The sequence below is a fragment of the Argopecten irradians genome, chromosome 2 (genome assembly GCF_041381155.1).
Source record: "Argopecten irradians isolate NY chromosome 2, Ai_NY, whole genome shotgun sequence".
NCBI lineage: Eukaryota > Metazoa > Mollusca > Bivalvia > Pectinida > Pectinidae > Argopecten > Argopecten irradians.
This window is the reverse complement of record NC_091135.1, coordinates 68,491,175-68,511,306: the sequence shown is the minus strand read 5'-3', so window position 1 is coordinate 68,511,306 and position 20,132 is coordinate 68,491,175. Positions and strand designations below refer to the sequence as shown.

General features: G+C 38.3%; 1 protein-coding gene across 1 annotated transcript in view; it reads right to left on the bottom strand.

Annotated features, from left to right (window-relative positions):
- Positions 1-20,132, bottom strand: part of LOC138316315 (serine/threonine-protein kinase Nek11-like) — a 38,588-nt gene extending 18,456 nt beyond the window's left edge. The window contains exons 1-8 of the mRNA XM_069257975.1: positions 19,394-20,132; positions 6,718-6,883; positions 5,588-5,736; positions 4,788-4,949; positions 4,095-4,244; positions 2,493-2,571; positions 1,057-1,130; positions 786-914 (exon numbers count right to left, since the gene is read on the bottom strand). Of these exons, the coding sequence (XP_069114076.1) occupies positions 786-914; positions 1,057-1,130; positions 2,493-2,571; positions 4,095-4,244; positions 4,788-4,949; positions 5,588-5,736; positions 6,718-6,883; positions 19,394-19,551 (1,067 nt within the window). The 5' untranslated portion in view covers positions 19,552-20,132. The remainder of the gene's footprint in view (positions 1-785; positions 915-1,056; positions 1,131-2,492; positions 2,572-4,094; positions 4,245-4,787; positions 4,950-5,587; positions 5,737-6,717; positions 6,884-19,393) is intronic.

Here is a 20,132-nt window from a genome sequence, read left to right as displayed (position 1 = left end):
TGACAACATGCTTTTCGCCGGTAGTGGCCTCTGCGCATGTCACTACTGGATGTCGTCATTGCATCACTAGTAGCCAATCAAATGATGGTCCCGGCACGTGGATATTTCGGGACATTTGTATTGAAACGCCAGTCACGACCCAGCAGCCGATGAGAGAAGCAGGAATTTTATAGGGCTCGGAACCGTTGACCAGGTTCGGGCGTGACTCACTCTCTATTTCTCCTAAGGAACAATGCTTGTTATGTAATATATTTATACCGGTACGGTAGGTTATTTATAGTAGGGGTTTCCCCTGAATTACGTATTGTTTACATTCGCTACCAGGAACATTGATTGAGGCTAGAAAGATAGCGCACGTCATGTAAGAGAGTTATTATCATTATCTAACTAATTAAGTATATTATTGGAGGTGTATCTAGTAGAAAATACACTGTAGTGAGTATTACGTGAGAGCGAACATTGTGGCCTGTCGTAGACAAAGTGTATCACGAACTCGTACTCTGTTTATCTATTTGTATTATTAATAAATTATAATTAAATGTTTATCTGGCATTTGTTATATTACTGAGTGGTATAAAACAATTACAAAACCTTGAGGGCCTTGTGACCAAAGGCTGAATAAATCTATACTCCGTGTACCAGGAGTAGACCAGTGACACTGACCAGTGGTCTGTTACCAAGACCAGATATCTCACTTGGTGAAGTCTATCGAAAGATAGACCCGATCACGTTACATCTGGTATGTCCCCTTCCCTCCAAGGCATCCCCTGTACCATGAGACTTACTTGAGCCTGGAAGCCTCCTCGTCAGCCTGGGCCATCTTCCTTAGCCTCATCCTTTCCCGAGGAGGTAGGTTTTTGTACTTCACCTCCTCCTCCGTCAAGCGTAAGTCACTTAGGTGAGATTTCTCACGTCTACAAGATAATTGTGGTATAATCATTATAAAAACCAAATTACTGTTTAATACTTTATAAATACCAATTGGATTAAATCAGATATGCATTTTACGGAACACAAATGTTATCATCTATAGTTTCTTATTGATAATTAACTTACAGTAACCGTGCGATCTCCTCAGCTTCTGAGACAGCATTTTCCTGGTGACGAGCTTGATAATCTTTAGACATTTTCTGCAGCAGTGAAAAAATAAATATGTATACACAGGTATGTGAATAACATAATGATAGAATTTTCTTTCTGGTTGTACCAATGCTAACCATTATTATAGAATACTTTAAGCCATATAGCAGGACAATTTTATTTGATGGATTTTAGTTTTGAGTGGACTCCAATAAAAATTTCCAATAAAACACATACCCATTACAAGATACATGAAGTGTAATTTTAGTTAATCAAAGTTAAGGAAAGACAAGAGGCCCATTGGGCCTGTATTGCTCACCTGTTTCAGACAAAGCTACCAACTTGAAGGCTTTAGAATTGAACTTAATCTACTTATTTCTACAGATGGATTTTAAAGAATTTGCTATGTTTCCCAGCCTATAGGGCCCCGCCTCTCTGGCTCATGGGGGAACAGTCCCACCATTTAAACAAAATTGGTTCCACTTCACCCAAGGAAGCATCAGACTAAATTAGAACTAAATCTCTTCATTCCCACAGAAGAAGGATATTAAAGAATTTGCTATACTTCCCCTATTGGACCCAGCCCCTCAGGCCCTAGGGGACCAGACCCATCATTTATACAAAATTGGTTCTCCTTTATCCATGGAAGCTTCAGACCAAATTAAAAATAAATCCCTTCATTGCTACAGAAGAAGAAGGATTTTTAAAGAATTTACTATATTTCCCCTATTGGGTCCTGCCTCTAAGGCCCCTGGAGGTACAGGGTCACCGTTTATACAAGATTGGTTCCACTTCACTTAAGGAAGCTTCAGACCAAATTAGAACTAAATCCCTTCATTCCTACAGAGAAAGAAGTATTTTAAATACATTTGCTATATTTCCCCTATTGGGCCCTGCCCCTCAGGCCCCTGGGGGCCAGGGTCCGGCCAGGGTCACTGTTTATACAAGATTGGTTCCCCTTCACCCAAGGAAGATTCAGACCAAATTTGGTGAAAATCCATTCAGCTGTCTATATACCTGGCTTTACAGAGGAGATAAACAATACTGGCTATTCAAGGGAGATAACCAATATGCACAGTTATATGGTTGACTATTTAGGGGAGATAACCAATACTCACAGCTATATGATTGGCAATTCAGGGGAGATCACCAATACTCACAGCTATATGGCTGACTATTCAGGGGAGATAACCAATACTCACAGCTATATGGTTGGTAATTCAGGTAATATAACAAATGCTCACAGCTATATGGCTGGCAATTCAGGGGAGATCACCAAATAATACAGCTATATGGTTGGCTAATTAGGGGAGATAACTCATACTCACAGCTATATGGCTGGATATTTAGGGGAGATAACTCATACTCACAGCTATATGGCTGGATATTTAGGGGAGATAACTCATACTCACAGCTATATGGTTGGCTATTAGAGGTTCCTTTAATAATTCTGTCCCAGAAGGCCGCTTTGCTGGGTCTTTATTTAACATTCTGGAAACAGATTCAATGTAACAGGTCTGATCATTAGTAAAACATATCTGTAATATGATTAACATCCTCCTAGAATATGAGTCCTTCAAAATGTTAACAAGGACATAGTCATTCCGATCCCCCACCAATGGAGATATCAAAGCTGAAGTAAGTTTGATTGTGGAGACTTATGTGTATGAAAAAAACCAGGAAAAAGGAAGTTGAGCTTAAGAAAGATGGTGTATAATTCAAGTAGAGCGGGGCTGCAATTGTTGAATCAGGTATACAGCCTTGACATTTATATTAGACTATATACACAAAGATGGGTGGAGTTTTGCAAAGTAACATTTACCATTTACCATGATATTTTCAGCAATGTTTCCATGGTAACGGAAAAAGTGCAAAAAATGAAAACCTAAAAATAGCAAAAGGTACTACTAGACCATAAAAAGAATGTGTCTATGAAGTTTCGTGGAAATATCTCTGCTGGTTTTAGAGTTATGCTCCGGAAATGAACCTGCTACAAAAATATGATATTTTCAGCAATGTTTCTATGGTTACAGAAAAAAGCACGAAAAGTGAAAACCTAAAAATAGCAAAAGGCACTACTAGACCATAAGAACAATGTGTCTATGAAGTTTCATGGAAATACCTCTGCTGGTTTTAGAGTTGTGCTCCGGAAACGATTCTTGCACAAAAATCTGCCATTTTCAGCAATGTTTCCATGGTTACAGAAAAAAGTACAACACTACTAGACCATAAGACCAATGTGTCTATAAAGTTTCGTGGAAATATCTCTTCTGGTTTTAGAGTTGTGCTCCGGAAACGATTCTTGCACAAAAATCTGCCATTTTCAGCAATGTTTCCATGGTTACAGAAAAAAGTACAACACTACTAGACCATAAGACCAATGTGTCTATAAAGTTTTGTGGAAATATCTCTTCTGGTTTTAGAGTTATGCTCCGGAAACGAACCTGGTACAAAATATGATATTTTCAGCAATGTTTCCATGGTTACGGAAAAAATGCAGACAATGAAAACCTAAAAATAGCAAAAGGCACTACTAGACCATAAGACCAATGTGTGTATGAAGTTTCGTGGAAATATTTCTACTGGTTTTAGAGTTATGCTCCGGAAACCATTCGTACAGACGGACGGACGGACGGACGGACGGACGGACGGACGGAACCCATTTGTATATCCCCCGCCAACTTCGTTAGGCGGGGGATAAAAAACAAATATTCAAAGAGAGAAACATACTATACCAAATTAAGGGTTTTAAAAAAATCACATAATAGCTTAATTATCTATAGCAATAAAAGTAATATTGGTAACACTGATGCAAGTATAGATTCAAAATGACAAAACAGCTATAGAAAAACAAAACTAATAGAAGTGAATCATGTGGAACAGATTACATGTAACAGATTTCTTTATTACACTCTGGGGGTCAAATCAGTATATTACATTTTGACATGACTAGAACACCACTGCAAACTTCTTGTAAAAAAATGTAAACATTTCTATTGGTCTTGTATACTTACTCCAACATAATTCGATTAAGTTCCTTTGAGAACCTGTCAGGAAGTTTGGGGAGTTCTCCCTCCACAATTTTATACATGACTCCCATTAGACTGGTGCCATCGAAGGCGTGTTTCAAGGTACACATCTCGTACAGTATACAGCCTATGGACCTGTAATGGTTAAAGTTAATTTGCCTGAGTGATTACTCTCATCCATATACAATTAACTAGTAAACCTGACAATAGGATACATGAGAGCAACGATAAGGTAGGAAAAGCCTCTGATTTGGAGTTGTAGCCCCCATGTTTGAGGACATAGAGGTACCTACCATATATCTGATTTGGAGTTGTAGCCCTCGTGTTTGAGGACATAGAGATACCTACCATATATCTAATTTGGAGTTGTAGCCCTCATGTTTGAGGACATAGAGATACCTACCATATATCTGATTTGAAGTTGTAGCCCTCGTGTTTGAGGACATAGAGATACCTACCATATATCTGATTTGAAGTTGTAGCCCTCGTGTTTGAGGACATAGAGATACCTACCATATATCTGATTTGAAGTTGTAGCCCTCGTGTTTGAGGACATAGAGATACCTACCATATATCTGATTTGAAGTTGTAGCCCTCGTGTTTGAGGACATAGAGGTACCTACCATATATCTGATTTGGAGTTGTAGCCCTCGTGTTTGAGGACATAGAGGTACCTACCATATATCTGATTTGGAGTTGTAGCCCTCATGTTTCAGGACCTCTGGACTCATGTAGTATGGGGTACCAGTAAAAGTAGAGGCTAGATCTGTGGTCCCCATCAATATCCGAGATATTCCAAAGTCACCAATCTTGATCATGTTCTTCTTGATGAAAATGTTTCTGTAACAATATTGAAGGCAACATTTTTTAAATAGAGGAAAATTGTTACCAGACGTACAGATATTATGTGACCATAACCTTTTAATTTATGAATTGATCAGAACATTCTGTTCAAATCTGCAAGTCCTAGATCTATATTGATTTGAGGTCACTGTGACCTAATGTTGAGGTTGCACCTTTCTAATTTAAATCATATTTACAAATTTCAGAGAACACTACAACCTAAATTCCCCTGTTTTAAAACTGCTGTGAATTACACTTATTTTTCTTTTGAGTCAGTGACCTTTATTGCCCAATTTCAAGGTAACTGTGACCTATATTATCCTAGTCTAGTGTGGCTTGATCTATTTATATACATTTGAGGTTATCATGTTTAACTAGTATTTTGGTCACAGTAACCTGTATTTTAATATATCCAGTTTTGAATTACATATGGCCTACATTATTGTTTTTTGAGATCAGATTATATTGTCTTGTTTTGGGGTCACTGCCTCACTGTTACTCAGTTTTGAGGTCATTGTGACCTATATCTACCTAGTTTTGAGGTCAGTGTGACCTATATCTACCTAATTTTGAGGTCGTTGTAACCTCTGTAACCCAGTTTTAAGGTCACAGTGACCTATAATTCAGTTGTTTACCTGGTTTTGAGGTCTCGGTGTAATACCCTGCGTGTGTGCATGTAGTGAACAGCCAGAACTAGTTGTACAAACCAGTCCAGTACAGTCTTCTCATCAAACTGCTTCTTGTTCTTCTTCAAATCATTGATCTTCATGTCCAGGTCGCCTCCCTACAATGGAAATAGGTTACAGGATAAATCAAGCCATCAAAATTGAACAATATGTAAAAATTAATTTTCAATTATTATGTTTTTACTACATCAACAAAAACAATATCAGTTGGTCAGCTATGTTAATTCAATATCAATCAATTTTACCGGTAAATATCTTTAATTAAAACTCTGCCCTGCAGGTAGGGCGTTAAAATTGTACCTGCTGCCCCTATTGTATGACACCACCTCACTTCTAGCCTTGAGTTGAGCGTTCGCCCTTGTGAGGAAGGCTCTGGGTTCTGTCCCCTGGCCTAGACAAACAAGAGTCTATAAAAGTGGTAGCTTTTACTCCTGCTTAGTGCTCAGCATAACGGGAGTGGGACGCCTGGTTCGCCCGTTGTCAGTATAATGTAAACAGGTGACGTGCGTTGCTCCGTGTCTTCGGCTGCATGCTTCATTGATATAGCACTATAAAAAGGGCAACAGTTCCACTATGCTAGAAGACACAACATGAATATACTGCAATCTCCCAAAACACGCACCTCGCACAACATATACGCAACACACTGCATACATGGGAGGCCGTCATTACATGACCATAGCAAATTAATTTCAGCCAGCATCATCATTTATAAATGCCATTTATATCCATCCTGATCAGTTGATCAGTGATTGCTAAATTACTTGTATCAATACGGGGTTTCAAAATCCTAAAATGATGTGGATTACATACTACTTACAGTTGATTGGTCCCACCATTCGGTGATTACGATGTCATAATTTGTACTAGGCTAGTTGAATTTACTGAGGCCAACCTATGTTATTTCTGTGTTTTCACAATGGGGTCCTGCAAGCAGCTTATGTCTGCATAGTTTTCTTTCTAAATCATCAGCATGATTACAGGTGCTGACAAAGAATTAAAGACTCAATGTATCATTACCATCGGTAGAAGTACATAATGTAAAAACAAGGGTTTGAATCCGCCTAAACTTTACATACCTCACAAAATTCTGTGATGATGCAGAATACATCACCATCTATGAAGCTGTCGTGGAACTTAACGATGCTGGGATGTAAAAGTTTAGATAGGACACGTGCCTCCTTGGCTGCTTCTACTGTTTCATCAGGCTGTAACTCGCCAACCGAGATTTCCTTCAGCACTTTCCTGTGGATCATAAATACCAGTGTCATTTCTTCTGTACTGCTAATTCATTAAGAAAATACATACTACCAATATTTATGTGAACATTTCTGCAAGATGATTGTGCAATACATTTCAAAAACAGTGATTTTAAAGAATAAGTAAATTGCTATTATGACTGTTCTATCAAAATCAAATGAAATCAATAAAGGAAAACAACTTTTTAATTGAATACATATGGGTACGTACTAGTGATGAAATAATGTCTATTTGATCTAACTGCCAGCATCCAATTTGGTGGGTTTCTGTGGGTCACAAGTGTGTATATCATGTGGGGCAGTTACCAAGTACTGACTACAATTTGGTGGGTTTCTCTGGGTCACAAGTGTGTATATCATGTGGGACAGTTACCAAGTACTGACTACATTGGTGGGTTTCTGTGGGTCACAAGTGTGTATATCATGTGGGGCAGTTACCAAGTACTGACTACAATTTGGTGGGTTTCTCTGGGTCACATATGTGTATATCACGTGGGGCAGTTACCAAGTACTGACTACAATTTGGTGGGTTTCTCTGGGTCACAAGTGTGTATATCATGTGGGACAGTTACCAAGTACTGACTACATTGGTGGGTTTCTGTGGGTCACAAGTGTGTATATCATGTGGGGCAGTTACCAAGTACTGACTACAATTTGGTGGGTTTCTCTGGGTCACAAGTGTGTATATCATGTGGGGCAGTTACCAAGTACTGACTACAATTTGGTGGGTTTTTGTGGGTCACAAGTGTGTATATCATGTGGGGCAGTTACCAAGTACTGACTACAATTTGGTGGGTTTCTGTGGGTCACATATGTGTATATCACGTGGGGCAGTTACCAAGTACTGACTACAATTTGGTGGGTTTCTGTGGGTCACAAATGTGTATATCATGTGAGGCAGTTACCAAGCACTTAATACAATTTGGTGGGTTTCTGTGGGTCAAAAATGTGTATATCATGTGGGGCAGTTACCAAGTACTTAATACAATTTGGTGGGTTTCTCTGGGTCATAAGAATATCATGTGGGGCAGTTACCAAGTGCTGACTACAATTTTGTCGGTTTCTTTGGGTACTCCAGCTGTTCAACACATCTTAAACCTTGCATGTCCTTAAATGGTCATGCATGGCTGCTAATTGGATGCTAAACCAGTCAAACCAATCCTTTAAGATCAAATTTATTCACCATATACTTCTACTTTTGACAACACACTAAATATGTGGATAAAGTAAAGAAGCCTGACATCCCCATATGAAGCTACTTATAGATAACAACACTTTGGCCCCGAGGGATAAAATCAATACTGGAGTAACATAAAACAGTAGGGAAGATAACCCAGGACTTCCTGTCACCATGATCAATACATAATTGTGGTGCCATGTTATAGTTCGGACAGAGAAAACAGCCAGTGATAATTGTCTCTCGGTAAAATACCACAGTTCGGACAGAGAAAACAGCCAGTGATAATTGTCTCTCGGTAAAATACCACATGCTTAGTTATAAGGTTGATCGACATTTATAACTTTGTAAAGCATAAACTCAGAGAAATAGAATCAAACAAAATTTTATTCATGGATTTGGAAGACTTGTCTATAGCTATAGGCTACATGTGGGCATAATGAAATATAATCAAAGCAATAGACAATTGAAAGTTTTATGAAGACAGTTGTCATTAATTAATATTACAAACAGAGGAAGATATATAGATTTGTAAATACATTTACATGAAATATCAATGTTATATGTAACCCAGTGCCTAATGCAAAATTTGATTGAGTCAGTAATATACATTTTTATATATCTAGTGACCTTTTTATCAGAATTAGCTGTATCATGACAGTTACATACAAACTTGATCACCCTGTAAATTGCTTTGAGGGGTACAGATGGTGTGACAGTGACATACAAATTTGGTCACCCCATACATTACTTTGAGGGGTACAGATGGTGTGACAGTGACATACAAACTTGGTCACCCCATACATTACTTTGAGGGGTACAGATGGTGTGACAGTGACATACAAACTTGGTCACCCCATACATTACTTTGAGGGGTACAGATGGTGTGACAGTGACATACAAACTTGGTCACCCCATACATTACTTTGAGGGGTACAGATGGTGTGACAGTGACATACAAACTTGGTCACCCCATACATTACTTTGAGGGGTACAGATGGTGTGACAGTGACATACAAACTTGGTCACCCCATACATTACTTTGAGGGGTACAGATGGTGTGACAGTGACATACAAACTTGGTCACCCCATACATTACTTTGAGGGGTACAGATGGTGTGACAGTGACATACAAACTTGGTCACCCAATACATTACTTTGAGGGGTACAGATGGTGTGACAGTGACATACAAACTTGAGTTTGAATTTTATTTAGTATTACATTGTCATTATCTTCATCATCTTCAAAGCTTTGTATGTTGTTTGTATGTCAATATCCAGTGATTTTTCTCTTTATATAACTGGGGTCGGAAAACGACCCCATTCCAAAGGCCACACACCCCTATATTTTCCCAATTACAATGAAAAATTCCCAAATCAAACTGCTGAGACAAAAAAAAACTGTCCTGATAAAAGATTGTTTTGTTGATATACAATACAGGTCCATGAAAAAACAGCATGTTACATCAAATAACACAGTTATACAATATTTAATTACCTATAACACCATGTTCAGTAATGGGTAACTTTTCCTAAAACTCCTCTTTTCGTGATTAAAAATTACCAATTTGTGTCAATTTTTTTCCCCCCAAATTACCCTGAAAAATCACTGATATGTTTTTTAGTGTTACAATGTCAATATCTTCATCATCTTAAAATTACTTTGGATACTAATCTGGCTGTATATTTTATTGCTTCGGACTGATTTTGATGCATTGTTATAATATTCCACTGGTCAAGGGATACATTTCAGTAGCTATATCAATACACTACAATCCTGCTGATAGTCTAACATTACACCTGGAGTGTGATTTGGTTTTGTTTATGTTTCAAATTTGGTACAGGTGTATTTTTTATACCCCATCTTTTAGAAAATAAAATATGCTGTCAACATATTCTTTATTTCTAGAGAAAACAAACTGGCAATCATGGTGAACATCAACGAGAATAAAGGCAATATGTCACAACAGGGCTTACAACCTGTAGATGGTCTGACAATTTGTATAATTTGTATAATATACATATTTACTGGTACTAATGTTCTACAGACCTGTAATGAAAACCACTTGTAAAAGTATACTCATTTTATTCACTAGACTAGAGCTAATTCTAGTCAAGTCAAGTATATGTTTGTTCTGAGAAATAGACAATATACAAAATGAAATGGTATCATTTTGAATTTTCATGAGTAATACAAGTTGAGTAAGATCCTGAATAGTTTGACAGTTTAGACACAATGGCGAGAGCTGTCAAAGACTTGTTCCTGCTACAATAGTAACGTTATGTGGCCACAAGACATGATTGATCGTATATATCACATGTACTGTGAGTACTGCATACAACTTGTCAAATGTATGATTAAAGGGAGTTCTACACACTAAATAGAAAAATTCAGAATTGCCATACATTAGGATTAAAAGAAGCTTTCAAAATAACAAACAGCATACAATGTTATGAATACACAGGCTTAGTTATACTCTCAAACCATTCAAGGCCAAAGGCCTTTTTTACTTTACCAAAGCAATATAATACAAACAAGAGTATCCCAGCAAAATTTTAAAATGTAGGCATATTGAAATTATATAGTTGCATTAGATTTAAATGAATCCTCAGTCCTATTTCATTCACCAATAATAATCAAAGTAATGTACCATGGTTAATACAGGATATTTAACTTAGAATAACAAACAGTATCTTGATCTTACACGTTTTGCACAATAAAAGATCAAATTACTAGACATAGTGCTAGTGAACCAGAAAAATACATGGTCACACTAGGGTTCAAACCAAAGTCTTCCAAATGCTAAAATAGGCAAAAACTAACCGGATGCTCTACTAATACTTTGGTTCTTAAGATACCAAAACAACATTGTTTAAGTAGGATTACTGCCAATTATTTCCAATTTCTGGAGATTGTGATCATCTGGACAAGTTGTTTCCTGGAGAAAGTGTATCTAACCCTGGTGAAGATTAGCTGCAAAATACTTTTTAGCTAGGGAGATCTCCTTAGTTCAGTTCATTGAACATTACACTAGTAAGCCACAGGTCACGATGTAGATTGTAGATTGTGCCATTTCTTTCCTGGTCCATTTATTACTAGGGGGAACTATTGGCTCCTCGGGTTTGTGTGTAGGCCGTCCCCATATCATTTCTTTCCTGGTCTATTTATTACTAGGGGGAACTATTGGCTCCTCGGGTTTGTGTGTAGGCCGTCCCCATATCATTTCTTTCCTGGTCTATTTATTACTAGGGGGAACTATTGGCTCCTCGGGTTTGTGTGTAGGCTGTCCCCATATCACTTCTTTCCTGGTCTATTTATTACTAGGGGGAACTATTGGCTCCTCGGGTTTGTGTGTAGGCTGTCCCCATATCACTTCTTTCCTGGGCCATTTATTACTAGGGGGAACTATTGGCTCCTCGGGTTTGTGTGTAGGCCGTCCCCATATCATTTCTTTCCTGGTCCATTTATTACTAGGGGGAACTATTGGCTCCTCAGGTTTGTGTGTAGGCCGTCCCCATATCATTTCTTTCCTGGGCCATTTATTACTAGGGGGAACTATTGGCTCCTCAGGTTTGTGTGTAGGCCGTCCCCATATCATTTCTTTCCTGGTCCATTTATTACTAGGGGGAACTATTGACTCCTCAGGTTTGTGTGTCGGCCGTCCCCATATCATTTCTTTCCTGGGCCATTTATTACTAGGGGGAACTATTGGCTCCTCAGGTTTGTGTGTAGGCCGTCCCCATATCATTTCTTTCCTGGGCCATTTATTACTAGGGGGAACTATTGGCTCCTCAGGTTTGTGTGTAGGCCGTCCCCATATCATTTCTTTCCTGGTCTATTTATTACTAGGGGGAACTATTGGCTCCTCAGGTTTGTGTGTAGGCCGTCCCCATATCATTTCTTTCCTGGTCCATTTATTACTAGTGGGAACTATTGGCTCCTCAGGTTTGTGTGTAGGCCGTCCCCATATCATTTCTTTCCTGGTCTATTTATTACTAGGGGGAACTATTGGCTCCTCAGGTTTGTGTGTAGGCCGTCCCCATATCATTTCTTTCCTGGGCCATTTATTACTAGGGGGAACTATTGGCTCCTCAGGTTTGTGTGTAGGCCGTCCCCATATCATTTCTTTCCTGGTCCATTTATTACTAGGGGGAACTATTGGCTCCTCAGGTTTGTGTGTAGGCCGTCCCCATATCATTTCTTTCCTGGGCCATTTATTACTAGGGGGAACTATTGGCTCCTCAGGTTTGTGTGTAGGCCGTCCCCATATCATTTCTTTCCTGGTCCATTTATTACTAGGGGGAACTATTGGCTCCTCGGGTTTGTGTGTAGGCCGTCCCCATATCATTTCTTTCCTAGTCTTTTATTACTAGGGGGAACTATTGGCTCCTCAGGTTTCTGTGTAGGCCGTCCCCATATCATTTCTTTCCTGGGCCATTTATTACTAGGGAGAACTATTGGCTCCTCAGGTTTCTGTGTAGGCCGTCCCCATATCATTTCTTTCCTGGGCCATTTATTACTCGGGGGAACTATTGGCTCCTCAGGTTTGTGTGTAGGCCGTCCCCATATCATTTCTTTCCTGGTCTATTTATTACTAGGGGGAACTATTGGCTCCTCGGGTTTGTGTGTACGCCATCCCCATATCATTTCTTTCCTGGGCCATTTATTACTAGGGAGAACTATTGGCTCCTCAGGTTTCTGTGTAGGCCGTCCCCATATCATTTCTTTCCTGGGCCATTTATTACTAGGGGGAACTATTGGCTCCTCAGGTTTGTGTGTAGGCCGTCCCCATATCATTTCTTTCCTGGGCCATTTATTACTAGGGGGAACTATTGGCTCCACAGGTTTGTGTGTAGGCCGTCCCCATATCATTTCTTTCCTGGTCCATTTATTACTAGGGGGAACCCTTGGCTCCTCGGGTTTGTGTGTACGCCATCCCCATATCATTTCTTTCCTGGTCTATTTATTACTAGGGGGAACTATTGGCTCCTCAGGTTTGTGTGTAGGCTGTCCCCATATCACTTCTTTCCTGGGCCATTTATTACTAGGGGGAACTATTGGCTCCTCGGGTTTGTGTGTACGCCATCCCCATATCATTTCTTTCCTGGTCTATTTATTACTCGGGGGAACTATTGGCTCCTCGGGTTTGTGTGTAGGCCGTCCCCATATAATTTCTTTCCTGGGCCATTTATTACTAGGGAGAACTATTGGCTCCTCAGGTTTGTGTGTAGGCCGTCCCCATATCATTTCTTTCCTGGTCCATTTATTACAAGGGGGAACTATTGGCTCCACAGGTTTGTGTGTAGGCCGTCCCCATATCATTTCTTTCCTGGGCCATTAATTACTAGGGGGAACTATTCGCTCCACGGGTTTGTGTGTAGGCCGTCCCCATATCATTTCTTTCCTGGGCCATTTATTACTAGGGGGAACTATTCGCTCCACGGGTTTGTGTGTAGGCCGTCCCCATATCATTTCTTTCCTGGGCCATTTATTACTAGGGGGAACTATTGGCTCCTCGGGTTTGTGTGTAAGCCGTACCATATCATTTCTAAGCAAAGAAAATCAGAAGGATCCAACTAATCTGATTAAAATACAGATCTTTATTATCACTACTTTTGATAAGAGGATCTGAAAACATCCCATTAGAGGTCATGTCCAGGTGACCTATGGAAATAGCCAATCAAATTGCTACCATCAGAATCTTGAATGTGAATTTCAAAGGACAAAATAGTCTAGTTCGAAAAAGCTGCTTGAATTATTTTTGTGTACGTAGTCATCTCGCCCAAATAGCACAATAAAGCTAAATGTATATATATGTAAAATGGGACAAATTGATGTTTCAAATTGATGTAACAATGTGTAGAAAATGCATGTGATCTGAAGTAAGGGTGGTACAAATGTCATCCGAATATGACCTATTATGGGATGTTGTCAAATCATCTATTATTTTAATCAGATTGCTTTTTTTCCAGAACTCCATTCCATTATATTTACACTTGCTAGGCTTGGTCACTATACGCTAATACTAGCCGATTTTGTTTACCATAACTGCATGGTAACATTGAACTTTGAACTTGCGTAAGGAAATGTTCTGTGCAACGTAAAAGGACTACTTTTTTTAAAAAGAAACACATGGCTTTGTTTACATTTTGACGCAACATTACGTGTATATTTGTTGTTTTTCATAGAATTTTGGAAAAATGTAAACAATATATACATGTTTTATATTTACCCTTAGACTGCTACACGCGACTATATACGCGTTGGTTTAAATGGCCCTCAGTGCTACACGCGTAAAAAGACGTTTTTTGACTGCGAGTTTTCAACCGGCGGTCCGATCGTCAAATCTCCCTCCTGTTGCTAAAATTATGTCTGAAAACGAAAGTAGAATGCTTCCGATTGGTTCTAGTGTAATTACATTCGATATTCTCGGGATTATACACTAAAAATAAGGACAGGTGTGGAGGAATTCGAATGGAATACTGACTCGTCAAAATGGCCGCTCCGATAGATCGAAGTGGTGAAGAACTTGTACAACAGTTCTTTGCTAGCGATGTGTCAGAAGTTGAAAGTAAATTTGAAGGGTCAGATACTTTAGATTGGGATCCAATAGAAGGCAAAATTATTTTAATTTCTCCTATAAATTAGTGTGTGCCCGATGCCAACACAGAACATGAGGCAGCCCCCCACACGGCCGGCTGCCGTGTTGACAGACGACAAGATTGACTTTCACAGGCGAGTTGAAATTAATGCATAACATGAATAAATGTAAGCTAGTTGCTTTTAAAAGCATTTTTGGATGATTACATTATAGAAAATATAGTTGTTCACACAAATTTGTTTATATTATCTTCACGAAGTTTACCGTCAATGACCGACCGGCATGTTCAAAGAAAACATGAACGAAAAATGACACTGGGATTACGTTTTATGAGATGCAGGTGTTTCTTTTACGTTGATAACGGCTATGGGTTTTATCCAGATTAAGTGATTTACACCACTGTTGGTCAAGTCATGATGCATTTGAAAAACAATTTTTCAGAAATTGTTTAGGATCGTTTTCTAGTTATATTGTCTAATTAACTTTCACCTGACTGAAAATGACTTACCTGGACTCACCTGAGCTATATATAACAATACTTTTAAGGGTAACTTGGTCTAAGATAGAGATAATATGTGGTGCATAATGCAAATGCATACACTATGTGATGATAGACCAGAAATTAAACAGGAAACTAGCTTCTTTCTTTCATGAACAATTATCAAGATTTTGTTTGTGAATATTAATTAGTTTTAGAAGTTTTTACCTGGATTTTTTCAAAGACTTAATAACCAAATGAAGTCATATGCTTCTTAATACTAAGGTTACTCTATTAAATTGGTTTTATTTCATAATTATAATTGAGTTTTCTTGTTATTATTTGATACAACCTAATATTCTTACCTTTAGTCACCTGTATTGTTACCTGTATGCTTAACGAGAAGTATATTTGCGGAATAACAACATCAATATAAGCTACAGGCAATAACAAACAATTTTCATATAACTTTTATTCACATAATGCAAATAGTTTTCAAGATATAATCATTTATAATTAGGTTATCATTTCCCTGGATTTTACAAAATTAATGCAGCACTGAGAGCCATTACTATACAAACCATTGCAGCAGCCTAAGGGTTTATATATGATTCAAACAATTTTTAAATTTACAATTGTATAAAGAAACGGAAAAATATCCCGACCGGGGCGACGTGCTTTCATTTTTGTTAAAAATGATAGGTGTCAAATGTAAACATTACCTATGTGCCTATGTTCGTCCTACGATCGAGCCTTTGGGGTGGACGGGTGTGAGACCCCCTGATAGAGGTCAGTTAGGCCAGACTTAAAATAATGTTGGTTTGCCCTTTTCCGACCTGGAATTTTCAGAATGGGTCGGTAGGTAGGAAAATTATTTTATTTTATTTTGCAAAACTCAAACTTATATAGTTTTGACTCAATTACCACAAATTGTCCCATCATTTCAAAACATAGATTTATCACTGGATGTCACAACAATTGAAAATGTCCATTGTCCGCGTGTAGAACAATCAAATCACATGCAATTGTTATGACGTCATAAACAGCTGTGACTCACACTACACATGATGTGTCAATACAAGTACAAGACGTATAAGTAAAATAATCAAACATTGGCGTTTTGTCTGGGCAGGGTTAGCATTAAACGTCTATACCCTCGGGAAAGAGTCTTTAAATATTTTCTGGACCATCGTACATCAACTGAATTTCAAAAAAAAAATCCATACGTCTGACGGTGGACTTCTATCTTTGAGACTTGACCCCAATATTCTGACATTCGACCATGTTACATCGGACTACCAAACGTTTGAAGATCCATGGAATGATTCAACTTTTACCGTATTTGACCGCAAATAAGACCCCCTCCAGCAAATAAGACCCCCCACCTATTTTGACACATTTTCAGACTTAGGGGGATGTCTGCAAATAAGACCCCCACCTATTTTTAAGTTTACTGGATGATGGATTCGAGCAATGGAGTTCATGTAATTAAAAATATCACCAAAATGACTTTGTATCGGAAATTCTTTTTGTTTGTTTTATCGGCATAGAAAAATGACGTAGTAAATAACTGTTTGTGTGCTTGTTATTTTTGTCATTTAATTTAAGTTAATTCACGGGTGATTCAATTTAATTATCAATAACTACGAATTGTGGATAGTGCTCATATTTACTTGGAGGTTATTTTCAACAAAATACACCGATATATGTTTTCATGAACATTTCATATCGGCATGGTCAACACGTTTTAGTGTTCGTACGGCTTGTCATTTTTTACATGAATCGGCAAAGATATTCGTCATTGATGCAGATCGTTTCTGCAGTCGTGGATTCTAACTCAATACAATCATTACCTAAAACATCTACTTAAGGCATTTACAGTTTCAAATATGTTTATTTGTGAACGTAACGTACCTGTAGTTCACGATCAATTGGAGAAACCATGCTTTACTTTTCGGCCGCTATGTTTTGTTTACGCAGTCAGTATAGTATAATATGATTAGCCGCAAAGTTTCGTATTTTACTCTGGAAACAAAAATACTTGCTACGATGTTTTAATGCAGTTAATACTTGGATAAATATCTGAAATATTATCAAACTATCGTCGTATCAATAGCAATACCGATCAAATTCCCAAACACCCGGTGTGAAAATGTGAAAGTATGGCTTCAACCCGGCGCCATTTTCCTACACATGTGTGTACGATGTTACAAACAACTGCATCAGTGCATGTCGGCACGTTAAAGTTAAATCACGATCGTTTGCTCATTTGGCTGAGACAAATGTACGTTAATTTGAATATTTTAAAAACAGGCGAAACAAAAATTTATACCGCGTTTCATCAAAGGTTTTCACACGGCACTGGAAAGTACACGACAATAAAAAAAATTTCACTAGAATATTTCAATAAAATTTTTTGAGTCGGGCTGATTTTCATGGGTTGGTCGGAGGAGGGCAAACAAACAATATTTTAATTTAGGCCTTATAAACATATGTTGCTGGGTTGGGTTAGGCCCAGATGATATAGATGATATGTTGTTAGAAAATGATGACACAACCATCTTCTACGTCATGATGTTTTATTGTCTCTATACATGCGTAATCGAAGAAGCGTATAAACGTATAAGCGTAGAAGCGTATAAACGTAGAAGCGTAGAGTCTGGCTATGGGCCGACTCAATTAGGCTTCGATCTTTGTTACATTGTTTAAATCTTTCGACCCAGGGTCAGAAGTAGAAGAAATTCCTCCTAGACAAATCCAAATTTCAACTAAATATCTGGGAGACCAGAACACAACTGTTCTCATGAAACTCTCTGTGAAACTACCCACAGACAAAGGAAAGTTCTCCAAAGATAGAATTTTGGAGGGAAAGTTAGACCAATAAAAACACACATTATTATATCTATAAACCAATAAAATCAATAAAAACAATCAGCTGACCAGCCAGGTAAGTCACCTGACTGGTACCTACCCACACCTATAGACAAAGAATGTGCTCATCCATCCATGCACTCTCTCATTCCAGGTAATATACAGGTATACAGGTAAACATGACAATGACATATAGACAGTACTGGGACAACACATACATGTAGTGCAGGGGTGCAGCTTAACTTATACTATACATCAATACACTAATACTAATTACATAAACTAATTAGTTACTTAATTAATTACATAATTAATTACCCTGCCACACATATCCTCTTCTCTTTGTTCTTTGAGTATTTAATCATGTGTATTATAAAACATGCACCGCTAATAATCCACGTGTTGACTGTTCCGCGTCACCACAAATACATTGTATCCATCGAACACAAGTGAATTTGTTTCATCTATCGATGGCGATATGGATCTAAGCGTAGATTATATAATCACATGGCTCCCAAGGATGTAATACCGTCAAGTCAGACGACATCTCAAACACATTGAGCTACTTGAAAATCGGTGTTTTGCCAACTTTGGCAAACTCCAGTGTGTAAGCGTGCGTCAGCTTCGCCTCGCTGCACAATAACGGTCACTGAGTTTACACATGTGTCCGTGTACAAATTCTTTATGTTATTACGCTATATATTAACTTTTAGCAAAATTGAATATATATTTAAAGTTCTGATCTGATTAAATAAAATTATCTCTGAAATTTACTTTGTTTGTCATGTTTATTTTACACTAAAATATTGAACTTTTTTGTCGTCGCGGGTGAATAATTCTACCTTACGTGAAGCGTCACCATTCGCTGTTCAAATGAGTAAGCTCCTCCCACTTTTGACCGACTTTTATTGAATAATTACGTCACTTTCAAATGACGATTTTATTGCATAAAATATAAATAAAAAGTCGCGTTAGCGCCCCATATTGAATATATTCTTAGAGGAATTGCTCCATACAAGCATGGTTAACATAAAAACGAAATCCAATCCCTATATATACATAAGAAGACCCCATTTTATCTGAGGAAACCCCCATTATGTAACACCCAGAGCAAACACTGCCCTTGTCTATTTCTTAATTATTCCAAAGGGAAACTATTGGCTAACTGACACCCCTTCAGCTAGCCAAAAGCTGTCCATAGTTTTGACAGTAGGCGAGAATACCAGCAGCAAGGAGAAAAAAAGAAGAGAAAATGTATAGGCCTATGGACTGCTGTGAAAGTTTCAGGGTGGGGGAGGGACACAAAAAACGCTGTACACGAATTCACAGTAACGTTTACAGGAAAACCTAACAGTGATTTATACTCACAAGTCAGATCCATCAGTTGAGTTCTTCTGTCTCAAGTCTTTACACAGGTACGCCGTTCCAAAGTTACCCTTGCCAAGTTTTCTAACAATTTCGTATCGATTTGCTAAAACTCTTGGAGGTTTCTTCTTTGAGGAGTTGTCAGACTTAAACTGTGACATTGTAAATACCAGTTTATACCAACCACATATATCCAGCTATCTTTGTGTAATATTCACCACGTTGTTGTAAGAATGTCAACATTGAATCACCCTATGACACTGTGGGTCAGTTTGACACAATAACAAAGCCGACCCAAGGAAAGTTCATTCGATAGGCTCATTAATTGATGTCCGACGAAGCTATCACATTGTATGTTCTGTGTCAATAATTATTCATGTATATTGACCAAATTTTGAGCATGCAGTGAGCTTTTTGTAGATGGCTTTACAACTCAGGACGTGTGACCGTGTTTTCTTCTCGGCATGGGACAGTGCCAATATTAAAGTGTGTTCCCATTGTCCGCCATCTTGGCGTCTATCGTTACCAGGTTGAGGATCACGGGACGAAATTGAAGCTTTTGTCGGCACAGATCATGCATTCATGGATGCACAATATCATCATAATTCAGGAGCCGTGTCCTTGCAGCATGGCACGGGTATATATCATATCTCGACTCCCATTTACCTTACCATATATAACCTGCAAGCACCTGTCGTAGGAATGGTGCATTGTGGGTAAAACTTACCTGCGCATTGCAAGT